Genomic DNA, 18,977 nt, shown 5'->3' with positions numbered 1-18,977 from the left:
TTCCTCTTTCAGTTCTTTGCTGCCTCGGGCCTTTGCATGTCCCGGTCCTTCTGCTCGAAATGCTCTTAACCCCACTCTTCACCTTCTGACTCCTTCTCATGCTTCAGTTAAACTCTAGGTTCAAATGTTACCTCCTCTAAGAGGCCTTCCCTAATCACTTAGCTTATAGCATCTCCCAGAAGTCACTCTCTCCCACATCTTCCCAGCAGTTTTCTCTATAGTAACTACATTCTGTCTTTTGCATTGGTCTCCTCCCCACACTAAATAAAATTGTCTTGTTCACTGCTACATCCAACACCTAGAACTGTGACTACCTTACTGCAAAGACTCAAAAAAGTTTGCTGAATAAATGAATGAATGAATGAACTAACAAATGAATAAACATGGAGCAGAAGAAAAGGTGGTATTTACAGGAGGAAGAACTAAAATGCAGACCAGGTGGTGGGAAGCAGGAGCAAAGGTAGGGAAGTATGAACTGAACTTGTTTATTTCCCCATACAATGCAAAGCACACAGTAAATGCTCAATGAAAATTTATCCAACGGACTGGGTGATGAGCGCTGAGATGGAGTTGGAAGAGCCAGCGGTGAAAGGTCTTTAGCCACTGCTAAAACAAAAATCCTAAGTGGGATGGGAGCAGGAGTCCCTCAGGAATAGAGATTGTCTCCTTCCAGACTGGGCTCCCAAGAGACCCTCCTCTCACCTTGAGCTCAGTGGCATTGATGAGCTTGCCACACTTATCACACTGATCACCCCGGGCCTCCTCAAAGCCACAGAAGGGACACACGCCCTCCACAAAGCGGTCAGCCAGGAAGCGGGCACAGCGCTCACACCGCAGTTGCTCCACAGTATCTTGCAGCACAAAACCTCGAGCCAACAACCGCTGGAAGATGTCCTGGGTAATTCTGGCGAGGTGAGCGAGGGATGGGGAGGGACAGGCCAGAGCAAGTAAGAGGAAGCGGTGTGCCCCTCCCTCCTGCCGCTCCACCCAGCAGTCCGAGTGCCAAAGAAATCTGGCAGAAGCCCCCCTCAAGGCTAAGCCATCTAGTCATCTTTTTTTTTTACTGATGAGTCCAGGCCCCTCACATACATTCCCCAACTCTCCCCACAATCTCTTTCCTCATCACTTTAAAATTTACTTTTGTCAAATACAGACATATCTGTTTTGTATTTTTCGTTAACAAAAATCTCCAAAAGGATAGGACTGTTTAGTTCTTTGATATGTCCTAAAAATTAAAATTAAATCAGCCCAACTGCTAAACTGCACAGCACTGTCAGCTGGCAGCCTGTCCACTCTAGTTTTTATAAGGATGACAATCAAGCAAAGGAAGAGTAAGTGTTTTTGCTATAAACACACAGGAGTGGGAGGGGCTGTCCTGAGACCACGGCAGCCAGGGGACTGAAGGGAGGCGCAGGGGGAAGGCAGACCCTTCCTATGAGCCTAAGTCCTGTCCCTTCCGTCCCTTGTCTGTTCCTCCAGCCCCTGGTCAGGCTTCTGCACACACTGAATCCCCTTAACAATGCCTGGGACACATTTCAGGACAACATTCAGATTCTAAGTTTGGAGTGGGGGGTGGAGGGGCAACAATCTTGGCTCCTTCCATCTTTCTGTCTCCTGGATAGTCCACTGCCCCAGCCCCAGCCTTCACCCTCCACTTCTGCCTGACGAGAGGAAACCTACTTGGTCTGCTGCGGAGTGGTGGTTCGACCAAAAATATCAAATGAGATATTAAACCAGCGGTAGATGTCAGCATGGATGGCATGGTACTTGTCACAGATCTCCTGGGGGGTTAGACCCTCCTCCATAGCCTTGGTCTCTGTTGCTGTACCATACTCATCTGTCCCACACAGATAGAGGGTGTTCCACTGGCGGAGCCGGGAGTACCTGGAAGGGAATGTGGTGATCATGGGAGCCCCACCTCAGCCCCTCCCACATCCCCAGTGTCCCTCCAGCCTCCACCCTTGGTGTCCACTGCTCCCTCAGGTCTCTCCCCAGCAGCGGCTCCACCTGGCGAAGACGTCAGCACTGAGCACACAGCCAATGATGTTTCCAAGGTGGGGGACGTTGTTGACATAAGGAAGGGCGCTGGTGATGAGCACGTTTCTCTCCCCAGCCACGGGCAGCCTGGTAGAGGAGGAAGAGGACAGCGGGGTGGGGGACAGACGAGAGGGTCAGGAGGGACCCAAAGTGCACAGAGCACCAGACACAGATCTGTTCTACAGTCACAGGGTCATGTCCATCTGTAGTCTTTCCTCACATGAACCCACTGGCCCATAAACTTCGCTCAAAAGCCATGAGATCCCCTATAGTTGCGATTAAAAGGCCTTGCCCAGCAAGCAAGCCTCGTGTACTGCTCCTAAGGAGCTGCATTCTGACACTGACCTCTGCTCCTTTCATTGTGACTGCCGTCTTCTCCATGAGCTCATTCTCAGCTCCAACCACCTGGCTATTGACAGCTCTCCCCAGGCTCTGTCCAACCACCATCATTTGATGCTCCCTGGATTCTGATGCCACCCAAGAACACTTTCCCTGTGCTGACCTCTCCCTTTCTTCCCAGGCACTATGTTAACATCACCTCTAGTCACAACCGGAAATCCCTACAGCTTGCCAACCCCTATACAAGTCTTCCCAAATCCTTTTGAATCCCTCGACTCTCCCCTCCCTAACCCATGCCAGTCACTTCCTCATGGCCTGATTCACACCAGCAGGGACCAGTCATTGCCTTCATAGCCACCTTCTCCCCACTTTCCCAGGATCATTCCTAGTCATGCCACTCAATCTGCCGTCGGAAGTCACTCAATCCACTGTTCTCTTTTCATCCCTCATCACCCCGACAGCTCAGCTGCACACACCCTGTATCTACCCCCACCCCAGCCCTGACACCTCATCACGGCTCCTTTCATCTTTCCAGCCATTCTCAACCTATAATCGCTGGCTCCCATCACTTACCGTGTCCTTCAACCCCAGGCATCCTGTGAGCTCACTGAGTCCCATAATTTCTTCTGCTAACAAAGACTCAAATGATTCCCTCACATTAGCCTCACCCTTCTTCCCAGCTGAAAGCTACATATCCAGTTAGATGGTCCCTCTACTTCCTGGAACATTTTACAGCTCATTTCCTCAAGAAAGATCTCACTGAGTTCTCCTGCATTCATTGTCTTTTCTCCCCGTAACTGAATACCATAATTTTCTCAGAAATCCAGCTTAGAAATCAGCTACTTCAGGAAAGCCTTCCCACTGGCGATCAGCCTTCCTCCCAGTCATCCTTGTATCCCAAACTGCTAAGCATTCTGTACCACACATTCTGTGGTGTTCCTTTTGTGTTACCCTGTAGCTTCTGTCTCAAGTGTGCTTCCTACGGTGGTAGATATAAAGGTGAGTATGCCTGGGGTTCTGCCTCAAGGGGGTTACATTCTACCATGTAACTTCTGACCACAATCAGTGCAATGAGAGATACATGTTGCCAAAGAAGGCACAAGGATGGCAAGCATCTCCAGCCTAAGATTAAGACTTTACAGAGGCAGAACTACTTGAGTTGGCCTCAAGAATGGGTGGGAATTTGCCAGATCGAGACCCTGGGGATGTCCTTCAGTCAGAAGGAAAAGCTCAGAAGACATCCTGGTTTGGCTCTAGAGTTTTTAATGCCAATTGTCTCCCCCTCTATATCTGCATTTAAATATGTCAGCCTATATAAACACCTGAGAAAGTCTTCCTCCTATTCTTTATTACCTCCAAAGTGCTTAGTGCTAAACTGAATCCACAACAGACACTCACAGAAATACTTAAAATGAGTGAATAAACAAAGGACGGACTTTAAAGAACTCATTCAAATTTTATCATTATCTGCTGAACGCCTGGCCCTGCTCTAGAAAATGGGCCACATAAAAGAGTGCCCCTATCTTTAATAAGCTTATAGATCAGTGAGGACACAGACACATAAAGAGACTATGACATCGTCATATGACAAGGGGAGCTCCCAAAAGATGAAGCACTTAAGACTCTCTCAAGCTCTAGGGAGGAAGAAATGATAGAACCAGTCTCTTGAGGAACAAGTGTACGTCAGGTAGATCAGAATGCAGGCATTCCAGGGAGAAGGAACAGCACGGGCGAAGACACCAAGGTGTGAGAGACACCATGATATGGCCTCAGCCTGCCTGCCTCTCAAAACTCATCTTAACCCATCTGGCCCTTTGCTGACCAGCCTCCAGCCACAGGCCTTTCATCAATTCCTTAAAAAGAGCCAAATGATGCTTCCTCTACCTGAGACATCCTTCCCCCAGACTTCCCCCTGCTTGACTGACTCCTACTCATCTTGCAAGTCTTCGTTCAACTGTCACTTTTCTAAGTTAATCTCTTATATTTTCTCACAGCATCCCGTGCTTCTCCTTCACAGTACTTACCGAAATTTATAATTATACATTTCTGTGACAGTTTTTAAAATACCTGTCTATCCTACTAGTCTCAAAGTAGCATGAAAGCAGAGGCCTTGTCTGTTGTGTTTCCCTCTGTAGATCCAGCTCCCAGCACACAGGGCCTTACAAGGAGTGGACACTCATATCTTTATTGAATAAAAACACATTCAGAACTACAAATATCTCATTTTGATGGAAAAACCTACCTATGTGTATGAATATTATCTTAGTGTAGCAAGAAAGTGACAGAATAGGACGCTGAGAATGAAGGCAAGGGCCAGATCACGAAAGGCCTCATGAACTACACAAAGAAACCATCTGGAGAATCCTGAAAAGCAGGGTGAGAGGATAATATGGGCAGTTTTAAGCAGCCATTCTGGTGGCAGTGTGGAGCACAGAGCAGCAGGGAAGGAGAAGGTAAGAGATGGTGAGGCCCAATCTATGGAAGCAGCAGTGAGGATGAGGAGGAGAAGGGATGGATACAGGACTCCTAAGGAGCTAGAATCAATGACCTGGTAATGGAATAAATGATACAGGAGGAGATGAGAGACACCAAGATTTCTGGCCTGGATTTTTAGTTAGAAGGTGGGAGTCATTCACTTAGACAAGTGGATAAAAGAGAGAAAGAGAAGCTGGCAGGGAAGGTAATAAGTTTACTTTTGGAAATGTTGAGTTTGCAGTGCCAGTGGAGGTGGAGGAATCTAGGAGACAATCTGACAAATATGTCCGGAGCTCAGAAAAGAAATCTGAGCTGGAAAAACTGATTCAGATGCAACCAACAGGGCGAGAGTAGCTAAAAACATGGGTGCAGAAGGGGCTGATGGACAGCATGTCCGAAATATTAGTCAAGAGGTGAAGAGAATGGAAAACTAAAGAAAGCTCAGCAAAGGGGACCTGACAGGCAAGTATGGGCTCTGTCAACAACTGCCATGTAAGAAACCAAGCCCCACTCATGTGTGCCTACTCACACTGGACTCTGCTGCGGCTGAAGTGGGGGCAAGCTTCCCAGGCCCTTCTCCCAGGCAGCTACAGCCAGAGCGATCTCCTCCTCAGACAGGGCAGCCAGCTCCTCCTCCTATGAAGGGTGGACACAATCACTCACCAGGTGTGTGCATGGGGTGGGGGGGTATAAACAAATTCTCTCCATGCTCCCCAACAACTGAAAAAGTCAGTAGCCATGCTCAAAGTCCCTCCCCAAGCCACTCCCCCCACCCCACCAGGGACTGAGGCTCTGTTCCAAACCTCAGGCTCATTGCTGACAGCCCTCCCCTCAAACGAGCTGGGCTGGGGCTGCTTTTGGAGGTAGGGCCGGAGGGCCAGGACACCCTGCTGCTTCAACACTGTCTCTGCAGCTCGCTGACATGGCTCCTGAGAACTCAGTGTCTGGAACCAGCTGTTTAGGGCACCCAGCTCCTCTGTGGGCATGGGAATAAAGAGGGTATCAAAACCTAGAATGGGCAGGTGGGAGAGGACCTCCTCCCCTTCTTCATGAAGTTTCTCCAGTTGCCTTCTCCCATTCCCTCAGTCATCTTTCTGCTGTAGCTGTCCTGCCAAGCTACACCTCAAAGTGGGTCCTCAATATTCTGTCCACTCTGTAAGCCCTACACCAAGCTCCTGGGGTTGGGGCTGCGGGGTTCTCACCAGGGAGGTAGACTGGGTCTTGGAGTAATGGGTACAGTGCTCCCCACAAAACAATGTCAGCTAGAGATTCTGTCTCCTTTGTTGAGGAAAGGAAAGAAAAAGTACACAGGTGAGACAATCGGTTTCTTCACAATGTATATAATAATATCTTATATTTTCTAAGCACTTACTATGTATCAAGCACTGTGTTAAGCACTTTGAATTATCTCACTTACCCCTCACAATAACCCACTGAGGTGGGTACTAATACTACCCTCATTTCAAAGATGAAAAAAACTGAAGGTTAGAGAATTAAGTGATTTTTAAAGGTTACACTGCTAATAAGCAGCAGTTTCGGGGTTTGGACTTGGAATACAGTCCTCCTTTTTACCTCTTACACCACACAGCTTTCCTTGATCCCCATCTCAAGGCCCAACTCACCCCAGCCAGGAAAGGACAGCTCCGACGACTCAAGCTATGGTCAATATGAGTCAGGGCTCTCCGGACTGGGCCAAGAACATCTTCCCCCTTCTTCCCTTGGACCACCAAATAGTACAATGCGGCAGACAAAGCTGGCTAAAATGCGGGAGACACAGGTCAGGACGGCTATGCAGAGCAAGGGCCTGCCTGCCATCCCCTCGTCTCAGTCCCACCTGCAGTTCTGTGGCTTCCCATTCCAGCCATTGGTTGGTGAGGTCATCTTGCTCCCAGCCAGATAACAGAAAGAAGTATCTGCTCAGGGACAGAACAAGAGAATGTAGAATTAGAGGGGTCCATTTGTCTAGCCCATTTCTCACCCTCCAGTGCAACAGTGGTTGTAAATAAGGCCACACAGAGGACAGTAATCCCTGATTTTATTCGGTCACCTCCCTGTATCAAGGATCAATACTGACCGACAGATTGCACTGGTGGAGAAGAGGTAGTTGCCACTATCCAGTTGCAAGACAGGGACCTTAGGCCGGGTCAGGAACGGGACCACACACTCTGATGCAGGAGAGGAAAATGGGTGAAAAACAGGGAAACGAAAAGAAAAATTCTGTCAATTTAGAAGGACAACTTCACACTGTTGGAGGCAGGGGGAAGGAAAGAAAGATGGGCAGTCTCAACTAGAGGGCCCACGATAGGACCACCGAAAGGGGGTGGGTCCAGAATGAGCTGGAAAGGCCAGCAGGTGTTCAGCTGAGACTGCCAGCTGGAAACAACAGATGGGGACTGCAGCAAGGAGGTGGTGGTATTGGGACAGTGCTGCAGCCAAGAACTGGAACAACTGAAAGTAACTAGGATATCTGAGAATGATCTCAGCTACATCAGGAGAACAAAATTAAGAGAACTGGGAGGACTGACAAGAGAACAGCTTAAGAATTACCCAAACAGATGGCTGCGAATGATAAGAGGTAAAACGGAAAGGAGTATGTGTGTACCGTTTGTTTTAGGAGAGGAGAGCAGGGTTTCCTAAGGACGACAAAGGGGTGCCTAGGAGTTGTCATGTGAGTGACTGGTGAGTGTGTGTGGAGTAGGGTGGGGTGCCTGGCAGGTGTGGGAGAAGATTATCAAGGGTAAAGAGGTTCACTGGAGTGAGGCGGGGTCCTGGAAGACGAAGGAAGGCAGGCAGGCAAGAGATGAGAGAAGGGTACACTGAGGGTAGTTAAGGGAAGTGACTGATGAAGATGTGCTGATGAAGAGGAAAGAGGGATGGAGTGCCCAAGGACAATGCGGGAGGAGGTTAACCGAGTGCATGGTGAGAGGTGGGGGTTTGGTGAAGACAATTACATGATGGTGTTTCGGTCCCACCTCCCTCATCCACCACCCACCAGCACCAGCCCTACTACCTTCTGGGCCTACAGTGCTGATGAGCAGCTCCACTCTGCCCTGGGCCCTCCCGGCCGCGGCCAGCACAGGCAGGGTCCCTGGGGCACCCTCGCTCACGAACAATCTCATTTCGCCGTGGATTCCACGCTGATGCAACCGGAACCGGCCTCCCGCCAGTGGGCTGAGCAACCGCCGCGAGGCACGCCGGGAAATGGAGTTCGGAACTAGGCGGTTCCCCACGCCCGGCTCCCGGAAAGTAGGCTGTTTTTCCCATCATGCAACACTAGGAAACAGGAAAAGAGTGTCATAGAGACGGAGAGGCCGTAGATGCGGTGCCAGAGCGGCACTTTCCTGGTGGGCGGGCCGGAGGAGACCTCTACGTATTCGGCGCGGCGCACTTTAATCCTCCGACGCAGCCCGAAGGCGCTGACGGAAACTAAGGGCTCCACTTGTCTGGCAGAAGTGCCGATGTCTGGACAGTGGCTCTTCGCAATGGCCGACTCTCGATTCGAGTTCATAAGAATCAGACCTCTGGAGTTGAGAGTTACGATAGACTTAATTTAGTGACGCAATGAAAATTAGTGTGGATAGCCTATTAATTTTTAAAAATGTGACTATTAAATATTGATTTAATACCAGTCTGCAGCGCATAATCAGCCAGTCTCATTAAACGGGAGGAAACATGTGTAGGGAAAAGGTCAGACTGAGGAGAAGTAAGAAGGCTCAGAGTTTGGCAGTAAGTATATATATATTTCAAAGAAACGTATCAGTCAATGAGAAAGGGACCCTTCTTAATCATCTTTGTATCCCTTTAAGAATAATACTTGATAGTACTTACGAGCTAAGCATTGTTCTAAGCATTATGTATATATACGTAAATTTATGTGTAATAATAATTCACTTATATGTGAACATAAGTTTAATTCTAAAAAACTCTGGAGGTTCTGGGCCTTTTGAATCTAAGCTATAAGAAGGCTTGCAGCTTCTGCCCAGTCTTCTTGGAAAACTCTAATAGCCCTGAGATGCCTTGCAAGAAGCCTTACTACCCTGAGATTGCCATGCTGGAGAGGTGTCCTGTTGACACTCTGGCTGACAGCGCCAGCTGATCCCAGCATTCCAGTCAGCCTCATCAAGGTGTCAGGTGAGTGAAGCTCTCCAGACCAGCCTGTCTATCTACCTGCTGGATACCACCAAGTGGCCCTAGTCAATGCCACAAGGGACAGAAGAATCACCCAGCTGAGCCCTGCTGAAATTTCTGCCCCGTAAAATTGTAGGCTATGAGAAAATAGTTGTTATTTTAAAAATTACAAACAAACCATGAGATAGCTTCTCTCATTCTCATTTTTTAGATGAGGAAACAAGCACGGAGAGATTACTTCGCACTACACAAGGCATTGAAGATACGATACAATTATTCACAAAATAGATACAGGCTGCTTCCTTGGCAGAGCTTACAGTCTTCCTGGAAAGTCAGAAAGTCAAAAACTTTAAAGTATCCTGAAAGTTATCACGGGGGAATGTAAAACTTGCTGTAGGATCTCCTAGTTAGGGCCCCTACGGGACTCTAAGGGTTTGAGAGGTCTTCTTGTGCAAATGACCTTTCCACTGAGATCTGGCTGATGAGTAAGAGTTCACCAGGTGAAGGCTAGTAGGAGTGGAAAGAGGAAGTGTTTCTAGCAGAGGAAACAACTTCTGCAAAGGACCAGAGGCCTCAATGCACTTTAGGAATGTGAGGAATTAGTGTGTGGCTGGCGTATGGAGTTTGTGGTGGGGAGTGTGAAAATGCTAGGCTAAAAGGAGAAAGTCTCGTAAACCATATTGTAGAACTTGGACTTTGAGAAAAACTGGAAGCCTTTGAAAAGTTAAGTCAGGAGAGTGGCAGGGCATTTTTGTGTTTTAGAAACTTCACTCTGGCTGCTATGCCAGGAATGGACTGGAAGCAGAGCTCTATGCAAGGAGACTAGTTCAAAGATGATATCATCTGGGCTAGTTGTAGATAGACTGGAAAGATTTAGTAATCAATTAAATGTGAGTGGGGAGGAAACAAGAGAAGTTAAGTTTGGCTGCCAGGTTTCTGACCTGAGCAGCTGGGTATACCCTGTGTGTGCTCCAACAGATGATCATATTTCCCCTATCATACTGGTTATCACACTGTATTTTAATTGTTATGAGAGGGCACCTTGATTGATAATGCCTAGCACACAGTTCTTGCCTGGCACCCGTGGTAGTAAGCATTTACTAAATGTTTGTAAATATAAATTTAACTTAATGGTGGGACTGAAAGAGAAACTGGTTTGTGGAAAGCTGACAAGTTCAGTTCAGAACACAGTATTTGTGGTACCTGTGAAACACCCAGGTGGAGATTTTCAGGGGACAGCGGATTAGATTGGAGCTCCAAAGAAAGATCTGGACTGGAGATATGGTACCAGCAACATATGGAGGTCATCTGAGCTGGGGAGAGAATAAGACCACCTTTGGCTTATAGAGTGCAAATGGCACGGAATCTCAGTCAGACCTCTGGGGTTTAAGAAACAAGCAAAGTCCTTCCTTATGCAACAGAGAAGGAACTGCTAAAAAGGTAAGAGGAACGCCAGCAGAGGTTGTAGAAGGAGAGAAAGGTCAACTGTGTTGGCTGCTGCTGAGATGTAGAGCAACGTAAGGACAGCAAAGTGTCCCTGCAGCGTCAGAGGTGACCCTATGAGGAGTGAACTTGCAAAGGTGATGGAGTGAGGGGAGAGGAAATGGGGACCCCCATGTGTAGGCAAAAAAGCTTGGCTGTAAAAAGGAAGAGAATGCTAGGGTGGCAACTGGAGAGTACAGCAGGAGGAGGTTTGTCTAAAGATGGGAGAGACTTGGATATGTTTAAAAACTAATGGAAAGGAGTCAATAAAGAGGAAAAAGATAAAGTGCAGGTGCAGCAGAGAAAGCAGAAGAGGCTGAGATTTGAGCACGAACAACCACCAGATGAATGAACGAATGAATAAATGAAGTTGGTCACTCTTTTGGAAGTGGGAGGGAAGAGTTAAGGGTAGAGTTCTCCACATACTGAAAGTGGAGCAAACCAAGGAGGAAGATCACTGAGGCCGAATCCCCCGTACTGGCTACCCAGCCCTCAGATCACGTGTCCGGGGAGGAGAGCTAGTTCTCGGATGTCATTAAGGGGGAGGGGCACTCCCTACCCCACCTCTCCAAAGCCAGACAGAAAGCCTCACGTTGTGCAGTGGAGAAACCGAGAGAAGGGGGAAAATGTGGTCAGGTAAGGAGAAAGCACAGGTATGGGTTTCAAAGCTTTGGCAATCGACAGGGGAGGTCAGTTCCTACCTTTCACTCCCACGTGCTGTCAAAGCATCCTGTACTGCTTATCCATAGCCCCTAATTCAGTTGTGGTTAGTACATTTATGATGCCATCAGTTAAGATCTGTCTTTAGCTTTCAAGAGGGCAAGGGCTATGGCTACGTCTCTCTCTTTCCCCTCTCTTATCTCCAGTAGCTGACACTGTTTTTCACATAGGACCTGCTCAGCCAATCCTTGTTAAGAGCATGAATGAATGAACCCACACACTAAAGTAGGGTCCCACCCGAAAGGTTTGTATACAGAGGATCATATCAAGGCTTCTCAGCTCCCCAAAACACATCCCAGATTCAGAAGAAGATCTTTTCACCTCTTCCTCAAACTCTGAACCCCTCTGTGTTTTTCCCAGCCACTTTCTCTTTCTCTCCAGTTTGGTTTTACTATTTTTCTGGCTGTCTGTTTCTCTGTCTTTATGGGTTTTTTTTTTTCCTGAATTTGCACAGGAAGCACGCAGCTTTGGGTCTGAGACTATTGGTAATGGAAACATTGGTGCCTATGTAAATTTAATAAAGTGTCATGAATATTTGTATCTTTGTCATTAATGCTTGTCTCTTTGCCTGTGTTCTGTCTCAGACCTGATTCTTTCTCAACATCTTCCCGTGTCCAGCTCAAGAGTCCCACCACCACCCAGGACCAGCTCCTCCTGCCCCTGGATCTTCTGATGGGCCCCAGAAGGTACTCAGAGGAAAATTTCTGAGCTAGACCCTCTCCTCTGATTTCCTGCCTTGCTGGTCTCGCAGGCCTGCTGACCACATCCTCTCTCACCTTACTGACATACTTCCTCATTAGTCACAGCACCCAGGACTTCTCAGCCCCCAAAACCTATTACTGACCCTCACCCGGGCCCTCTTCCGTACCCTCTTCTCTCACCCCAGGGTTCCTGTTTTTACCTTCTACCCTACACTGCTCTTAGAACCATGTCTGTCTGCTTGCAAGCAGCCGGTCCTGTCCTTTTCTGGTTCTCCAACACCCCTTTTTCCCGTAGGTGGCAGTACTGACGACAATGCTGTCAGGCTGGCGGTGGCCAAGTACCTGGGGGAGCCTAGGGCTGGGGCCCCGATGCCCTACTCAGGGGTCCCAGCTCTGTGCCCTCTATGCTTTCACTTATACTGGGGCAGATGGCCGGCAGGTGTCTCTGGCTGAAGGGGACAGGTTTCTACTGCTTCGAAAGACCAACTCAGACTGGTGGTTGGCGAGACGCCTGGGAGCACCCTCTACCTCTCGACCCATCTTTGTCCCAGCTGCCTACATGACAGAGGAACCTAGCCCTTCCCAGAGCCCAAACTCCATCACCCCCAGCCAGTCCCTCTGGACTCCTGGTGAGTAAGCCCCATCACCTTCTTATCTCCTTGGCTTCTGGGAATTACTGGCATGATCCCCTTCCCCCAGGCTTCTGCTGACCCCCTCCTATCCCTCATTCCCACCATGGTGTCCACATCGCCTCTCCTCCTAGTCGCAAGCCTTCTAGATCTCATGTAATTTTCCACCTACTCTTGTCTCCTCTGTGAACCCCTAGGATGGGAGACCCAGCCAAGATCAATGGGGGGACCCTGCCTCCAACTCCTCCCATTTCTCTGTTTCCAGGCCCACAGTTACTTCCTGGCTCCATGGAGGAGCTGCCCCTGTGTCAGGAACCCCCAGGCAGAGCTCAGGCTTCATCCAAGCAGCCTCCTCCCCTCCCCACAAAAATGTGTCGAAGTGTCAGTGTTACCAATCTGAGGCCCACCCTCCTGAAGCCCTTCCGGGAAGGACCAAGTGAAAGATCCCTTTCCCAGGAAGACTTGCTGACAGCGGCCAGCGCAGACGTGGTGAGTCATAGCTCTTCTTCTGCGAGGTCAGTCATTTGGCTCAGTTCTAGGCACAGTGGCGAACAGGACAGACAGAATAAGTAAGCTAACCCTTGGTACTCATAAGAGCTGTCAAGAAGCTAAATGTGGTGGAGGATGACTGGAGTGATCTGGGAAGGCATCTCTGAGGAAATGCCGTTTAGTTGAATCTGAATAAGGAGAAAGAGACAGCCCTGAAGCAAACTGGATGAGAAAGAATTCTAGCTGAGGGACAGCAGGCAGCAAAGATGCTGAGGGTACATGGAACCTGGCAAATGATATGAGGGGCTCAAAGGCCAGCCCGGTTATGCTTTTCTCTCTCAGCCTCCTGACTCCTGGCCCAGGACAGGGTTTTTGCTGTGTTCTGTCTTGCCAATTCAGGTCACTAGCAAGTCCTCTGTAGAGATGTAACTCCCTTGATCTTCCTGAAGCTTCAGCGCCTCCCCTTTCTCTTACTTACTAGTGGGTGAAAAATGGCCCCTCCTCTCCCATACTCCGCTAGCAGGGGTCCCTCACCCCTCTCTGCCTCCTTTTCTCTGGAGGATGCGAAGGTGGGGCTCTCCCTTCAACCCCTCCCTCCACAAACACAGAAAAAGAAAAAGCCTGTTCCCCTTTCCTGAGGTCCTCGGGTGGGGGTGGGGTGGGGGAGGAGGGAAGTTGGCAACAGGAAGTGAGGAGAAAAGCAAAGACGGTGAGGGAGGGAGTCAAAAAAAAAAAAAAAAGAAAAACGGCTGGGGACGAGGGTTTCTTCCTCAGTACCTGGGTCACCCCAGCCAGGAGCTGGTGGTGAGAAAATGGTGGGGGAGAGAGGAGGAGGTAGTTAGAGAAGACTGAGGAGGGGCACAGGCAGAATAACTACCTTTTTCTTCCCTCTTTCCTTGCAGGCAAGACCCCAGCCCCTCATGTCAGAGCCCCCTGTGTACTGCAACCTGGTGGACCTTCGCCGCTGCCCCCGGTCCCCGCCTCCAAACCCTGCATGCCCCCCGCTGCAGAGGCTGGATGCCTGGGAGCAGCACTTGGACCCCAACTCCGGACGCTGCTTCTACATAAATTCCCTGACTGGCTGCAAATCCTGGAAGCCCCCACGCCACATTCGCACCCGAGAGATGGTGAGACTTTCCTTCCTGCTTGTCCCTTTGTCCCTTCAAACTCCTCCTTTCCCGTACTGACCCCCAAAGTAGTATGTTTTCTCGCTGGGGCTCTCAGAAGATCAGAAGAATCACAAAATTGTGAGAAGGGTGTTGGAAGCCAGTTGAGGTGGCATCTGGATATAGCTTTACCTTTCTCTTCCCCCAGAACCCTGGCTCCACAGAGGGAACACAGACTCTGAACAGAGACAATGGTATCCTGCAGCCTCAGGCAGAGGGCTCAGAGTCTGGCACAGGGACCCCAGAACTGCACGACCCTCGGGTGAGATCCCTCCATCCTGATCACATGCAGGAAAAGCCATCTTTTCAGACTTTCTTTTTTATGCAAGACATCGTTCTTCAGTTCTTCAATACCCACCACACCCCCCTGCCTCTCACCCACATCCGCACCCCTCCTCCCCCTACAGCCAGGGACTCTGAAGTTGAAGTTTCCTCCACCTGTTTCTCCAACTTCTTGCCCTAGGGTTCGCCCGGCCTCCACAGACGCACCTCCCAGATCGACCCCTCAGATCAACCTTCAGCCTTTCAGTCCCCCCGGCCTCTGCCACAGGTTCTGGATGACCCCCATGTAAGTCTCCCATTTCCTTGTGAATGCCAAGATCCTCCCTGCCCTAGCCCCCAGTTCGTGCTCCTTCAGATACATCTTCCTCTTTCTGAATGTTCTCTGGGTATCTTTTCTTACCGAGCACTTACCCCAACTTTAAAGGACCTCACTCCTGGGAGACTGTCTGGGGAAAGCCATGGTGGCTGTGTGGGGGAGCTGGGTGATTTATTGATACCTTTCCTTCCACTTCCCAGGAGGTAGAAAAGTCAGGCCTGCTCAACATGACCAAGATCGCCCAAGGAGGGCGCAAGCTCAGGTGAGAACAGGGTACACAGCAGGGGCCCAGGTTTTTGGGTTCTGAGGGGTAGAGCAGAGTGTTGGGACAGGCCCTCCCCATGTGACTGTAACTGACCTTTGCACTGCTACCACTGCCCTCACCGCACCTGCAGGAAGAACTGGGGCCCATCTTGGGTCGTATTAGCAGGTAACAGCCTGGTGTTCTACCGAGAGCCACCAACGACTGCCCCCTCCACCGTCTGGGTGAGTGTGAAGGAGGGGAGAACCAGGGTGCAGGAGGAGTTCTGGCACAACTTCTCCCTGCCTCAGGCCAGCTGTGGGGACGGAGGTGGGGAGGATGACATAGAGAGGAAGGAGCGCTGCAGTCCACGGGTTGAGAGGGAGGCAGTGAGGGAAACAGCGCCGTGGCCTCAGTTTCTCCCCTAACTGCCAGGGACCAGCGGGTAGCCGACCTGAAAGCAGCGTGGACCTGCGCGGAGCGGCCCTGGCCCACGGCCGCCACCTGTCCAGCCGCCGCAACGTCCTGCACGTGAGTGCCCTCCCACGCATTCCCGAAGCCCCTATCGACCCGAGGGTGCGCCCCAACTTTCCCGCACGGGTCTCCTGCTTGGCCTCCCTGCTTTTTATGCTCCTCCCCCCTGATCCAGGCCTTTTGCCCGCTGGCCCCTCAGATCCGCACGATCCCTGGCCATGAGTTCCTGCTGCAGTCAGACCACGAGACCGAATTGCGATCCTGGCACCGCGCGCTGCGGGCCGTCATCGAACGCCTGGTGAGATGGGTGGGAGGTGGCCAGACGGAGACCCGAGAGAGTCTCTGCCGGTTCGGGGGCGGGCAGAAGGAGTGGAGGAGGAACTGTAGGATGTGGTGTGGTGCGGGGCCGGGTGGTCTCAGTGCAGAGCCCTGGGATGGGCCTGGGGCGGAGGACCCCAGCAGCAGGTTAGGAGGTGCAGATTTCTCTCTTCCAACCTCCGCCTCGAACCATCTTGCGGTGCGGATCTAGGATCGAGAGAACCCCCTGGAGCTGCGCCTGTCAGGCTCAGGACCGGCTGAACTGGGGGAGCTGAGCGCCGGGGAGGACGAAGAAGAGGAGTCAGAGCGGGTGTCGAAGCCGCTACTGCGGATCGGCGGCCGGCGGAGCTCCAGTAAGGGGCGGCCTGGTCGGCGGGGCCTGGGGGCTTCTCCCGGCTCGTTGAGCCTCGGCTGCGCTCCCGTTCTGATTCCACATGCCTCGGCAGGTCGGTGTCCCGAAGGAGCTGAGCAGAACCGCGTGCGGAACAAACTAAAGCGGCTTATCGCAAAGAGACCGCCCTTGCAAACTCTGCAGGAGCGGGGTCTGCTCCGAGGTGAGGTGGGCTGGGCCAGCCAGCGCCTTTCTCCTTTGTGCCTGGCTTAGCTTTTTTGCAGCAGTTTTATTTACATTCCTGATCTGGGCATAAGCCCACTTCATGGATGAGAAAACAAGTGAGGCTCAGAGTAGAGCTTCCCAGAACGAGGTCAGCAGTCTTCTAAGCCCACACCTTCCCCTGCTGCTGGGTTTTGCAAGCTGGGGGGTGTACCTCCTTGCCCAGGCCTGCAACAGGCAGGTGGAGGGCCAGCCCAGCTTTGGGGTGGAGACTTGTACTAGAAAGAGCTTCCATGGGTGTCACTTGCTTCCCACCTCATTCTGTGCCTCTCCAGATCAGGTGTTTGGCTGCCAGTTGGAATCACTGTGCCAACGTGAAGGGGACACCGTGCCCAGCTTTGTGCGGCTCTGCATTGCTGCTGTCGATAAGAGAGGTCACTTTCCTAGAGACCCCAGAGTCTCCCCTTCCAACAGGCCAAGGCCCAGAATTCCCCACCTCCCTCACCCTAGTCTTCCTTCTGCCCCTTTTCTCTCCACCCTCAGATCTCTCACCAGCCCTCAGTACACACTTTAAAGCAGAAATCCTTATCTGCTCTTTGTCTCATCTCCTAGGACTAGATGTGGATGGCATTTACCGGGTGAGTGGGAACTTGGCGGTGGTCCAGAAACTTCGCTTCTTGGTGGACAGAGGTAAGCAGGCTGTGGGCAGGTGGTGGTACTAAGAACTTCATGCCTCAGGACCACAGGTGATTCTGAGTGAGGGAGCTGGCAGAACAGGGAGGGCTTCTGGCTGGAGCTGCATGCTTCAGCTGTTGATTTCTTCTCATACATGTTGCAGAGCGGGCGATCACCTCCGATGGGAGGTACGTGTTCCCAGAACAGCCAGGACAAGGTACTTACCTGGAGGGTCCCTCAGACTCATAAAAGTTTCTCACATCATCCCTGCTCCTTGTGAATTCGCCCCTGTCCTGCTCCTGGGATGGTAGTCCCCACCCCTATCTCTGCTGTCTTGCTCCACTGTGGACCCCCTAGGCAGTCCTGTAGTCTGCCTTAACTGGATCTTTTCCCAAACTCCTGAACTCTCAGTCTCTGGGTCCCTCTGGTCCTTCATGAACCCTGAGCCCCTCTGTACTTCCTTCTTCTTCCAGAAGGCCGATTAGATTTGGACAGTGCTGAGTGGGATGACATTCATGTGATCACGGGAGCCCTGAAGCTTTTTCTCAGGGAGCTACCCCAGCCTCTGGTGCCCTCACTGTTGCTGCCCCATTTTCGTGCCGCCCTTGGTAAAGAATCGGAGCTTTGGGCAATACCCTTGATATGGAGTTGGGGGAGGGGAGGCAAGAGTGATAAAGAATAGAGGTTCCCTTACACTCTTCTGTCCCATCCTGAGCACAGAGTTGGAAAATAACTTTCAACTCATGTGCCAACTCCAGTTGTTTTTTGGTGAATATTTAGAGGGCTGACTTAGAAAGAATTCTAAGGCAGTGGTTGGGCTCAGTGAAAAAGAATGCTGTGATAAATTAATGATGTCTTCCATGGGCATGGGAGAGAGTGGTGAGTTCACCCCCCCCCGCCCTACCTAGCACCTTCCCTTACCTCACCCCTGTACCCTTCCCGTCACTCTTTCTAGCACTCCCAGAATCAGAACAGCGCCTCACTCAAATACAAGAATTAATAAGCTCAATGCCAAAGCCCAACCATGACACTCTGCGGTACCTCCTGGAGCATTTATGCAGGTCAGGAAGACTGAACATCTGTGGAGGGAGGGCGGGTGGGGCCTGCAGCAGGGACTCTGTTTGGGTCGGGTGAAGGTAGGGAAACACCTAAGACTGGTGAGCAGACAGAGGAAACCAGGGTCAAAGCCTTATTTGCTCAGTCGGTATCATTTAAATGGGGGAGCTGGGGACCAAGACAAGCCCAGGGATGCTGTGAGGGAAATAAGGAAAGAAACTCTAACCTTTCGCTTCCCTCTGTATCTGTCTTTCATTTGGACAATGCGGATGACTTACTTGGCTGAGCTGGGCCTGGACAGTGACCTCTGAGAGAGGGTAGCCATTTGAATTAAAGCCCCCCAGATTGTGAGTGGAGAGGACTCTAGGGGCAGTCTCTGAAGCTGGGAAGAGGCAAGGGCATCCTAGGTTGCATCTTCGAGTTGTGTCCTGAAGGCTTCTCTGCTGGTCCCATTTCTGACCCCCTTGAGGCTCTCTCCTTGGTTTTCATCAGCCACCACACGGGATCCTGAAGCTAACTCTGCCTCAAACCTTTGAAGGCTTGGGTTTATTTGAAGCGGCAAAGCTGCTGGCCTATAGCCCTGGCTGTTGGTCTTTTCCTACAGGGTGATAGCACACTCAGACAAGAACCGCATGACCCCCCACAACCTGGGAATTGTGTTTGGACCAACCCTATTTCGTCCAGAGCAGGAGACGTCTGACCCAGCGGCCCACTCCCTCTACCCTGGGCAGCTAGTCCAGTTGATGCTCACCGACTTCGCCAGCCTCTTCCCCTGACTGGGGCAGGGAAGAAGAGAAAATATGTTTCCAGTGATCTTTGCTGGGTGCCCTTTGATGGGGGTGCAGGTGGGGCTGTTCTGTTTGGGGGACATCCCTTTAAATCCTGTGTCTCCCAGA

General features: G+C 50.9%; 2 protein-coding genes across 12 annotated transcripts in view; one reads left to right on the top strand and one right to left on the bottom strand.

The window, feature by feature from the left end:
• The window catches only part of MARS1 (methionyl-tRNA synthetase 1), a 16,814-nt gene extending 8,768 nt beyond the window's left edge, over positions 1–8,046 (bottom strand). The window contains exons 1-10 of one of the 2 annotated variants that reach the window (XM_045510133.2): positions 7,862–8,046; positions 6,926–7,016; positions 6,686–6,764; positions 6,474–6,608; positions 6,054–6,129; positions 5,655–5,827; positions 5,381–5,487; positions 2,008–2,124; positions 1,681–1,884; positions 703–904 (exon numbers count right to left, since the gene is read on the bottom strand). In XM_045510133.2, coding sequence (XP_045366089.2) covers positions 703–904; positions 1,681–1,884; positions 2,008–2,124; positions 5,381–5,487; positions 5,655–5,827; positions 6,054–6,129; positions 6,474–6,608; positions 6,686–6,764; positions 6,926–7,016; positions 7,862–7,970 — 1,293 coding nt within the window. In that variant the 5' untranslated portion in view covers positions 7,971–8,046. The remainder of the gene's footprint in view (positions 1–702; positions 905–1,680; positions 1,885–2,007; positions 2,125–5,380; positions 5,488–5,654; positions 5,828–6,053; positions 6,130–6,473; positions 6,609–6,685; positions 6,765–6,925; positions 7,017–7,861) is intronic. The other variant, XM_010946301.3, reaches the window with a different exon arrangement.
• Positions 7,231–18,977, top strand: ARHGAP9 (Rho GTPase activating protein 9). Of its 10 annotated transcripts, XM_074374589.1 has the most exons (20): positions 8,167–8,577; positions 8,857–8,982; positions 11,766–11,867; positions 12,178–12,511; positions 12,777–13,000; positions 13,903–14,127; positions 14,315–14,428; positions 14,630–14,734; positions 14,965–15,026; positions 15,160–15,250; positions 15,441–15,536; positions 15,679–15,777; positions 16,009–16,150; positions 16,244–16,351; positions 16,686–16,784; positions 16,963–17,040; positions 17,189–17,242; positions 17,499–17,633; positions 17,981–18,086; positions 18,686–18,977. In XM_074374589.1, the coding sequence occupies exons 4-20, from the start codon at positions 12,196–12,198 to the stop codon at positions 18,855–18,857; spliced, it is 2,226 nt and encodes a 741-aa protein (XP_074230690.1). In that variant the 5' UTR covers positions 8,167–8,577; positions 8,857–8,982; positions 11,766–11,867; positions 12,178–12,195; the 3' UTR covers positions 18,858–18,977. The 10 variants fall into 10 exon arrangements, with proteins under 10 accessions (XP_010944606.1, XP_045366098.1, XP_074230690.1 ...); XM_010946304.3 differs by lacking the exons at positions 8,167–8,577; positions 8,857–8,982 and adding an exon at positions 7,231–7,426; XM_045510142.2 differs by lacking the exons at positions 8,167–8,577; positions 8,857–8,982 and adding an exon at positions 7,233–7,426 and having other exon boundaries at positions 12,311–12,511.

This window comes from Camelus bactrianus, chromosome 12, assembly GCF_048773025.1.
Source record: "Camelus bactrianus isolate YW-2024 breed Bactrian camel chromosome 12, ASM4877302v1, whole genome shotgun sequence".
In the NCBI taxonomy this organism is placed as follows: domain Eukaryota; kingdom Metazoa; phylum Chordata; class Mammalia; order Artiodactyla; family Camelidae; genus Camelus; species Camelus bactrianus.
The sequence above is the reverse complement of the archived record's forward strand: the minus strand, read 5'-3'. Positions and strand labels throughout refer to the sequence as shown.